Here is a 10,075-nt window from a genome sequence, read left to right on the forward strand (position 1 = left end):
GGGTGGGCGCCTGGGCGGCCTGAACATGGGCACATGTGCCCAGGGAGGGGCTGATGACCAAGGCAATGCCTTCAGGCAGCTGGAGGGGACAGGACCAGGCTGGCTGGCACCCCAGGGAGTTGACTCCCTTTCCTTCTTACCCCACCCAAAGCCTTATCAAGCCTGAGTAAGACCCTCCTCCTTGGGCACTCCTGGGCATCACTTGCTCCCACCCAGGGTCTGAGGGTCAGGGCTGGCCATCTGAGATATCACAAATGGCCCCAGCTGCCCTCCCAGGAGACCAAGCATCAGGCAGTGCCACTGGGGAAGCCTAGCAGACCAAAGCTTACCCCCGAGGACCCAAACACAAGCCCACTGCCCTTCTGGGGCTCCCAGGCCATCTTACAGCCCTTGTCACCCTGTGAGCCTTTGTGACTCTGTGCTGATTTGGTCCAGGACCAAATCTTCTAACTGTCCACCCTGGCTCCCTCCTCCCCAGGACAGCTCCTTGCCCAAAATTACCCCAGCAGGAACCTCACTGACCCCAGATTCTGACCTGGAGAGTGTGAAGACATTGAGCTCTGATGCCCAGCACCTGCAGAACAGCGCCCTCCCTCCCCTCAGCACAGAGAGGTGAGATGGGGGCCACCTGCCCCAGCCCCCACCCTGTGCCCTGTCCCAGAGAGGCCAACCCAGACTAAGGCTAAATGGGGAACACAGAGCAGCAATGAGAGGGAGCAGGTGGCCCAGGTCTGGAGCCAGGACTCCTGGGTTCTCTCTCCTTTCACACCAACAGCTTCTCCCCTGGGGTGGGGGTGGGACCTCGGTGAGATAGCCTGGTCTACAGCCACTCATCTTCCTCTGCCAACTTCAGTGAAGGCCACCACATGTTCAAGGCTGGTACTGGGGCCTGGCAGGCAAAAAGCTCCTCTGTGCCCACCCCACCTCCCATCCAGCTCGGCAGCCTGGTGACGCAGGAGGTGAGCTCTCAGTACCCGATGGCCCCACGAGCTCCACTGCAGCGGGTGCGGGACTTGGGGGTGGACAGCAGCAGTTGGGATGGACCCTTTCCCAAACGGCACCAGCTTGAGGCCCCGCTGTCTCTGCTGAGTGGGGCATGGGGTCCCTGCTGTGTTTAAGGGTTTCCTCCTCCCAACCACTCCACCCCACAGGCCCCGGCTCAGGACAGCCTGGGCAGCTGGATCAACTCTTCCCCTGACAGCAGTGAGAACCTGTCAGAGATCCCCTTGTCCCACAAAGGTATGTGTACCCTCTGCTGCCCGGCCACCTCACCTGGCCTTTGTAAACTGTTCAGATCACCCAGCTCAAAGCCCTTTCCTGCCCTCTGCACTGCCAAGTGCAACCAAGCATTGGGTGCTACACATTCTGTAGAGGCACCATTGCCCCTGAGGGTTAGTCAGTCAAGGACACTTAAGAGTCCTCTCTAAGTCAAGGACATTTAGAGAGATGGGGGCAGAATCGGAAATTAGAAAAGAGACATGTGGCATGGAGACTTATGTCCCCCCTCCCCCGCCGCCTCCGCTCAGTAATCACTGTAATAGCAAATATCGATTCAATGTCTGCCCCCTGGATAATGTAGGTTGAGCCCATTTCCTCAATTAATCCTGGAAATAACCGATGGCATTAGTTTTACCATCCCCCATTTGCAGATGAAAGTGAGGCTTGGAAATGGGCCCAAGTTTCTTACATAGCAAACCCCTGGAAGTGCTGGGATTGAAACCCAGGCAGTCTGGCTCCTACCCACGTCTGCCATGTCAGAGGAGGGTGTTGAGAGGTGGCCTTGATCTCGGGTTGCATGTTCCCCATGTCCCGCTGCAGAGAGGAAGGAGATCCTGACTGGCACCAAGTGCATCTGGGTGAAGGCCGCCCGGCGGCGCTCGCGGGCCCTGGGAACCAAGGGGCGACACCTGCTGGCACCCGCGACAGAGCGCGGCAGCCTGTCCCTGCACTCACTGAGCGAGGGCGACGATGCGCGGCCACCAGGCCCACTGGCCTGCAAGCGGCCGCCCAGCCCCACACTGCAGCATGCTGCCAGTGAGGACAACCTGTCCAGCAGCACGGGCGAGGCCCCGTCCCGGGCAGTCGGACATCATGGGGACGGCCCCAGGCCCTGGCTGCGTGGCCAGAAGAAAAGCCTGGGCAAGAAAAGGGAGGAGTCGCTGGAGGCAAAGAGAAGGAAGCGGAGGTCCCGATCCTTCGAGGTCACCGGGCAAGGGGTGAGGCGAGGCGCAGGGGTGGGGTGTCTAGGCACTCCCATAGCAGCTGGAGGCCTGAGGGCTGGATTTCTCCAAAGGCTCCAGGGCACCTCTAGCCTACCCCATACCTGGAGGCAACACCCTCCACAGTCTCTGTCCCCAGCCTAGCATAGTAGCTGGGACAGATCCTGGTAGCAGATCCCTGTGCTGCTCTCGGCCTCACCCCACTGTTCAACCATCACAGCTCTCCCACCCCAAGACACACCTCCTGGGGCCCCATCAGGCGGAGCACATCTCAGACCACAGGATGCCAGTGTGCAGGCACCCAGCCCCTGGTATCCGGCATCTGGGAAAGGTCACGCTACCTTTGGCCAAAGTCAAACTCCCTCCAAGCCAGAACACGGGTCAGTATGGGCAAGGAGGGGATGGGGAGGGGAGGCCTCCACCAGGCAGGGGAGCAGAGAAGACACATTGCATTTCCTGCGCCTCTGGCTGCCCCTTGCTGGAAGCATGATTCTAGCAGAATACTCATGGGACTGGCATCCTGGGGTGGTGCCCCTAGAGAGTTCAAGGCCACTGGGTGATGGGAGAGGAGTTGGGGAGGCATTCCGAAACCACTGATCCTGCCCCTTTCCCTGTTGCAGGCCCGGGGGACTCCTCACCCCTGGCTGTTCCCCCCAACCCAGGTGGTGGTTCTCGACGGGCTACCCGTGGGCCCCGTCTGCCCCACGGCACAAGCACCCATGGCACAGATGGATGCTCCCGGCATAACTGAGCGGCCCTGCCCGGAACTGGCTCTCTCACCTCCCAAGACTGAATGGGGTCTAGCAGGGCATGGGAGGTGGAGGCTGGGCAGATGGAGATGACCAGGAAGTAAGCTCAGGATCTCAGCAGGCCAGGGCTCCTGAGACCCAGGAACTGGGGTCTCTGCCCAACCCTCCCATGCTTTCAGTGCCACCGGGGAAAAGAGGTGAGGCCAGGGGACATGGCCAGGACGGCTGGGCTCCCTGGCTTCCCAGCCCTGGACAGAATGCTGTTGCCAAAACCCTGCACAGCCCTGAGGCCAGCCTCGGCCTTGGAAACGGGGGAAAGCAGCTGGCAGTGAGACGGGGCTCCTGGCCCACGTGTGGGGCACGGGCATCCTGGATGGTTGGGGAGGCGCCGACAGGCACTTCACATATTACAATTGGGGATGTGGGTGAGGGAGGGAATCTGGTTTTGTTACTTGGCAGTGGTTTTTTCTCACTCTTCCTTTTTAACAATAAAATCCCATTTGGGTCTTGATGGTTGTGTTGGAAATTTGACCTTGTCTGGAATGTGGGGTGGCCATGACTAAGATTCAACCAACTCCCGCTCCCCCCGGTCCCCATCTACCCCTGGCTCGCTGTATAGCACCAATCTACAAATACCTGGGGGAGAGGGGTTTTTCTCTAGATCCTGAGGCCTCTCCCCATGGTGGGGCTAGCAAGGTCCGTTATGTCCCTATCCCACTGGCCTTCACACCTGCCCAGGCACCCTCCCAGGAGAGGTCAGGGACTTGAGGCGGCCCAGATGCCAGAAAGTCTCACAACCCAGATGAGGCGGTTGCCCCTCGAGGTCGGGGCTCAGAAACTGCCCAGCTATGCCCCTCAGCCTCAAAGTGAGGAAACTCCTGCAAGGGGAATGGGGTGCTCCCTGACTCCCCCGCAAGGGGAATGGGGTGCTCACTGACTCCCCCGCAAGGGGAATGGGGCGCTCCCTGTCTCCCAGGCGGGTGGGTTGCTGTGACCATGTGGATGCTTTTACCTGCCCTAGTTCTGTGTCTGAGTGGGGGGAAAAGCTCAACAAAGGGGAGTGAAACCCCTAAACCCCCTGGCTTGTGGGACCCTCCCTGGGTTGCTTTTACCCAGAAACTGAGTGGTTCAGTCATCCCCTTACCACTCTGAGCATCGGTTTATTCAGGACCAAGAACGTTCCTTCAAGTCAGCTGTGAAATCAGCTCTTGAAACCAGGCATCTCGTCTACCACGCCTCACCTGGACTCCACCCCAGCCCTAGGGTGGCCGGCGCCTGGCCATCCAGGGGACCAGGCTTGTTGCCACCTCCACGCTCGCCTTGCCCTTCCCAGACCCACAGGGACCACCTAGGCCAGGCCTTTATTCCCAGACCCCGAGGCTACTTGGGGGTCCGGATAAGGGTGTGGTATACGGGCTTGACGATGAGGTGCAGGTGCAGGGCGTTCTCAACCAGGTACTCGGAGTTGCGCCGCTGCAGGTCGGCGTGCGCCAGGAAGTCGCCGGCCTCCTCGCTGCTCTGGTGGAAGCTGTAGGCGTGGCGGACCAGCAGGCGGCCCTGCTGGCGCGCCCCCACCAGCACGGTCTTCTGAAAGCTCACGCCCGCCGCGTCGCCGCCGCTGCTGGCCGGCGTCACCACCAGCCGCGGTCGGCCGTCCTCCGGGCGCGCGGCGGGCAGCGCTGTGCCCGCGGCGTCCGCGTAAACGGGCCGCAGGCTGACAGGCAGCCAGCGCGGCGAGAAGAGCACGTTCCAGGTGACCCGGCGGCCCGCGTCGTGGCCACTAGGGCCCAGCTGTGTCTGGAAGCTGGTGCTGCGGTCGTCGCGGGCCGGGTTGTTGATGACCCACGGGGCGCCCCAGGCGGGCGCGAGGTAGTTGCGGGGCAGGAAGGCGCTGCCGTTGACGTCGAAGAACTTGGCGTAGTGCAGCGGCGACGCGGCGTGGAACTGGTAGGCCTGAAGCAGGAGGTCGGCCACCGCGGGGCCGTAGCGCGCCAGGGCTGCCGAGCGCGCCTGCAGCTGGAACAGCTGTGCCGGTGGGATCATGGGGTAGCGTATGGCGCGCAGCGCCCGCTCGGCCACGGCAGGGGGCGGCCGCGCGCGACCCAGCCAGGCCTCCAGCGCGTGGAACAGCTCCAGTTCATCCTGCAGCACCAGGTCCGAGCGTTGCAGGAGCTGCCAGAGCAGCTCGGGGCTCACGGCGCCCCACTCGGTGCTGGCCGCCACGGCCGACAGGTTCCAGGCCAGGAACTGCAGGCAGCTCTCGCGCAGGGCCTCGTCCCCGGTGCCCACCGCGTAGTGGTACCAGCCCACCGCCGGGCCCGCGCCTCCCGCCAGGTGCGCGCGCATGTAGTCGGCCACGCCGCGCTGCAGGGAGGCCACGCCGTACTTGGTGGCCAGTCTGTGCAGGGGGATGGCCTGGGTCAGCAGCACGGTCAGCTCCCCGCAGTACAGGTACCTGCGGGAGAGACCGAGAGGTGGGGCGGGGTCAGGGCGGTACCCACCTCCCAGGATAGATTTTTTAGAGTCCACAGAGGACCCGGCCTGGAGTTGGAGCTTCACGGTCCGGGTGCAAACACAGTGGAAGCCCCACCCTGAGGCTTCCCATGTTTTCCTTTCAAGGACCCTTCCAGGCCATTCTTACTTCACAGGCTTTTCTTTCCGTTTCCGTGGTGATGTAGAAATTGCCTGCATTGACTGTGCCTCTACTAGGCGTGCAGCCCTAGGCTGGAACAAAACAGACGTGGCTCCTGTCGTTGGGGTTTCCAGTCTGGTTGGGATCCATGGCCTGCCTTCTCCTTGCCATGAGTCTGGGCAAGTCACTTAACTTCAGTGAACCTTAGGCTAATCGATCACCTAGGAAAGGGGGAGTGGCACACACCCCTCAGGGTTATTGTGACAACCAGAGGAGAATAAAGAATCTTGCTACAGGCCAGGTGGGTGCTAGTGGCTCACACCTGGAATCTCAGCACTTTGGAAGGCCAAGATGGGAGGATTGCTTGAGGCCAGGAGTTCAAGACCAGCTTGGGCAACATAGCAAGACCCTATCTCTACAAAAAAAAAAAAAAAAAGTTAAAACATTAGTCATGCTTGGTGGTGCACACTTGTAGTCCCAGCTGCTTGGGAGTCTGAGGTGGGAAGATAGCTTCAGCCCAGGAGTTCAAGGCTGCAGTGAGCTATGATCATCATGCCACTACACTCCAGCTTTTTTTTTTTTTTTTTTTTTTTTTTTTTTGAGATGGGGTCTTTCTGTGTTGCTCAGGTTGGTCTCAAACTCCTGGACTTGAGCAGTCCTCCCACCTTGGCCTCTCAAAGTGCTGGGATTACAGTTGTGAGCCCCCATTTCTTTTTTGCAGCCTCACCTTTCTTTTTCCTCTCCTACTGTTGGTGATCACTTGTGCTGAGTATCTCTTCCTCTTACTTCTGCCGCTGTCCCATGGCTCACCTTTCCTGCCAGTCCCCACCGGCACACGGCACCGCACTTGCCTCTATAGGAGTGTGGCAGCCACTGCCAGCCATCTTCCCCAACATCCATTTCTCCCCTTTCCCCTGCGTGATTGCCTCTGGGAATAAAAGACCACATTTCCCAGGCTCCCTCATTCTGGCCTTGGCCATGTGACTAACTGCTGGTCAGTGGGCGCAGTTTGGGATTTGCAGGAAGGCTGATTAAATGCAACTGATTCCGGGTTAACAGGAAGACTCTTTTTGCCCTTCTGTCTTATCCCCTTTCCTGTTGCCTGGAACTTGGAAGCAATGTATGGAATTCTGCAGGCATCTCATCTGAGCCGTTAGAACAGAGTTACTTTCTTAGACACTAGTGTGAATGGCACCCCCTGAGCAGCATCACGGCAGGAGGCAGGAGGTGGAGAGAGCCGTCTAACTTTTTCAGCTCCCTAGCCCTGTGGTTCCAAACCTGGCCAAACACCAAAACCACAGCGATGCTTTCAAATAAAAAATATTTGTCTATAATGGAATATTTAGGAAAATAAAAAGTAAATAAATAAAATAAAAAATGATTGCTGGCCCTAACCCTAGACCTGAAACTGACGATCCAGGTTGGGATCCATGAAACTGTAGTTTTTTTGTTTGGTTGGTTGGTTGGTTGGTTGGTTGATTTTTTTCAGACAGAATCCTGCTCTGTCACCCAGGCTGGAATCTAGTGGCACGATCTCAGCTCACTGCAAACCCAAACTCTGCCTCCCAGGTTCAAGCCATTCTCCTGCCTTAGCCTCCCAAATAGCTGGGATTACAGTCGTGTGCCACCACACCCAGCTAATTTTCTATATTTTTAGTACACCATGTTGGCCAGGCTGGTCTTGAACTCCTGACCTCAAGTGATCCACCTGCCTCAGCCTCCCAAATTGCTGGGATTACAGGCATGAGCCACCGTGCCCGGCCCCAAAACTGTAGTTTTTAAAAGCTGTCTATGGCCAGGTTTGGAAACAGCCCTGAGGGTGTTACTAGGAACCGAAAGTGATATCAAACTGCACAGATGACACGGGCAAAGACAGGGAGCTGTACAGTGGAAGAAGGGATGCAGGGGTCACTGTCATCCCAGTGATGTCCGGGGAAATGGACATAACAACCTCTAAGGGCCTGGGCTTCCCTGACCCTGTAGGTGGAGGAGCCGGGGGCTGAGGAAGGGATGAAGCCTTCCCCTAGTCTTCCGCGTCCCCACCTGATGAACTTGTCGAAGACAGCGGCGCAGTCCCGTGGCTCCTGCAGCACCGCCTCGCTCTGGTTACTTAGCAGCTCCCGGAACAGCTCACTGTGCAGTCCCAGCAGCAGGCGGTGGGCATGGAATACCCGGACCTCATCGGTGCCCGCAGCCTGCACCCGCAGAACCACATCGCTGGCGTTGCCCTGCCGCAGCAGCTCCTGCAAGCGCTGGAGCACCGCCTGGGAGTGGTTGATGGAGGTGCCAGCTGCCTCCCCGCCAACATCAGCTCTCTGTGCTGCAACAGGAAGGAACACAGCATAGCCTGAGAAGGTGCCTGGGCCCAGAACCTCAGTCAGGGGTGGAGAGGGACCAGCTGGAGACATATGCATGGGTGTGAGCAGAGGGCAAGGTGGGCCTAGGCGGGTTGTATGTGCATACCTGTTTGTGCCCACGAGGCGCGTGGATGCATCGGTGCACACACAAACGCACCCTGGGTGGGAAGGTCATGCCAATGCAAACCCCAAGAGGATGCTCTTGGAAGGGGGTGCATTCAGGCAGGGGGAGGTTGTGCTCAGGTTTAGGACAACATGCCCAGAACTCATCTCCATGCTGCCAGCCCCCCAGGCAAGGGTTGAGGAAACTCGTGGTCCCACCCTTCTCACTTCCTAAAGAATTGTCCATCTAACCCCTTGGAGCATTAGTCAGAAGTGCTGCATTCACTAACAAATATTTATTGAGCACTTACTATATGCTAGACATTCTCCTAAGAGCTTGGGATATGGCAGTGGACAAAGCAAGCCAAGTTCTTATGCTCATAAAAGCTCATAAAAGCACGAATTGACATATCAAACGGGTAAGACACACACAAATAAGCACTCCAGTTTTAAAGGAGCCAGCCAGGGAACCAGTGTCAAGGCAGGCTCCAGCCCCGCAAAGGCCCTTGAACAGAATGGGCCTGGGGTACTGGGAGCAGAGAGAGCATTAGGGAGGCCACAGCAGTAGCAGGAGAGAGGGGCGGGTGTGAGACGAGGCTGCGGGTGTGGAAGGGAAGCTGTTTTCCAGGCCCAGCCCTGCCCTCTTGGGTCCTGATCTCTGAGACAGAAGCCCATTTTCTGTGGGTGGCCAGCAGGGGACAGGAGAAAGTGCGAAGGGCCAGCTGGTGCTGGAATAGAACTTCCTGGGTAACTGAGCATTGAGGCTGGCCAGGCCGGCCCTTTGCTTATGCTCCAGGATGCCCTGACAGTCAGATGGGGATATGCACTCAGTTATAGAAACTGTCAGCAGCTTTCCCAAGCCGAGAACAGCGAGGGGAGCCTCGCAGAGGGAGGCGGGCGGGGGCCTGATTGCAGCGGATGGGCCGCGGCCACATGTGCACGCACAGCACATGCAGGCCCGTGGTGCACACGGGAGAGAAGGCTCACACAGGAGCAGAGCATCTGTGCATGAGAGAGGGAGGCTGAGGGACAAAGGGAGGGTGAAAGAGAAGCGGGTAGTATGTTTCCCAGCACTGCCTTCCCCAGCTGTCACTTTGAAGGACCTGAATGCTGATGGCGTCCCCATTCAGCCTCTGCCCAGGACAATGGGCAATGGAGGGTCCTCTTGTCCTTAAGAGCCCTGCCCACCTGCCTGCCAGGCCCCTCCTTCCTTCAGACAGATGAGTCCGTGGAGCTGTCCGGTCCACCCCGTGCTCTCCCCAGCAGCTGGACACCGCCCCCTCCTGGCCGGCCGCGTGCAGCCAGGGCTGGGACGACCTGCCGCTCCACCCTGCCCCGCACCTGGCCCACTGCCCGCTCACCTGCATGGGTGACCAGGCCCACCAAGGTCAGCATGGCCCAGAAGCTGCCCCAGGACCCAGGCTTGGAGTAGCCTCTCCTAGGCATCTTTGTGCTCAGCCCCCAAGTCCACTGGAGGGACGGTGAAGCCCAGACCACTCTGCTCACATCCCTCTTCCTTATATAGGATCCGGCACAAGGGGACGGCACCCCCCTTCCTGCTTGGCCTCCCTCCCCCACTCAGCCTCCTCCATGGATTGGTGGAAACTGGCCCCAGCTGTTGCCCAGGCAACCACTTAAGCCAGAGAGTGGCAGCCCCGGGGGCTATTGTGCTGCCTGTGGGCCCCCAAGGGGAACAGATCCGGAACCCTCCTCCCCCAATCTCCTTACCACCCAGCAGGGCTAGCCGTGCCTCTCCCTGGAAAGTTTCAGGCTCTCTGCAGAATAGGCGAGGGGCTCCAGGACCACTGGCAGCCATTGGCCTGAGGGTCCCCAGTTCCCTCCCCCAACCCCAGGCCTCGGCCCTGGCACGGAGCGCACTTGGCAGCGTCGTGCCTGGAGCACCATGGTGAGCCGGCTGCAAAGGAAGGGCCTGGAAGAGGAAAGGAGAGGCGGCTGAGGCTCCCACCCCTCCCCCACTCCCATTTTGGGGTGGGGCAGCTCCTCAGAGAGAAGCTC

General features: G+C 59.2%; 2 protein-coding genes across 5 annotated transcripts in view; one reads left to right on the plus strand and one right to left on the minus strand.

Moving 5' to 3' along the window:
* KIF19 (kinesin family member 19) overlaps positions 1–3,479 on the plus strand; it is a 29,625-nt gene extending 26,146 nt beyond the window's left edge. For 2 of the 3 annotated variants that reach the window (XM_016932868.3, XM_016932871.3), the window contains 6 exons: positions 479–612; positions 854–959; positions 1,152–1,239; positions 1,819–2,216; positions 2,440–2,599; positions 2,840–3,479. In XM_016932868.3, coding sequence (XP_016788357.1) covers positions 479–612; positions 854–959; positions 1,152–1,239; positions 1,819–2,216; positions 2,440–2,599; positions 2,840–2,970 — 1,017 coding nt within the window. In that variant the 3' untranslated portion in view covers positions 2,971–3,479. The remainder of the gene's footprint in view (positions 1–478; positions 613–853; positions 960–1,151; positions 1,240–1,818; positions 2,217–2,439; positions 2,600–2,839) is intronic. The other variant, XM_016932870.3, reaches the window with a different exon arrangement.
* A 629-nt stretch (positions 3,480–4,108) lies between these two features.
* On the minus strand, positions 4,109–9,995 carry BTBD17 (BTB domain containing 17). 2 transcript variants are annotated; one of them, XM_511661.6, is made up of 3 exons: positions 9,421–9,596; positions 7,644–7,920; positions 4,109–5,423 (listed from the first exon to the last, which is right to left on the minus strand). In XM_511661.6, exons 1-3 carry the CDS (start codon positions 9,503–9,505, stop codon positions 4,349–4,351), a joined length of 1,437 nt encoding a protein of 478 aa, XP_511661.1. In that variant the 5' UTR covers positions 9,506–9,596; the 3' UTR covers positions 4,109–4,348. The 2 variants fall into 2 exon arrangements, with proteins under 2 accessions (XP_511661.1, XP_016788361.1); XM_016932872.4 differs by lacking the exon at positions 9,421–9,596 and adding an exon at positions 9,788–9,995 and having other exon boundaries at positions 4,313–5,423.
* Positions 9,996–10,075: the final 80 nt, after the last annotated feature.

This window comes from Pan troglodytes, chromosome 19 (genome assembly GCF_028858775.2).
Source record: "Pan troglodytes isolate AG18354 chromosome 19, NHGRI_mPanTro3-v2.0_pri, whole genome shotgun sequence".
NCBI lineage: Eukaryota > Metazoa > Chordata > Mammalia > Primates > Hominidae > Pan > Pan troglodytes.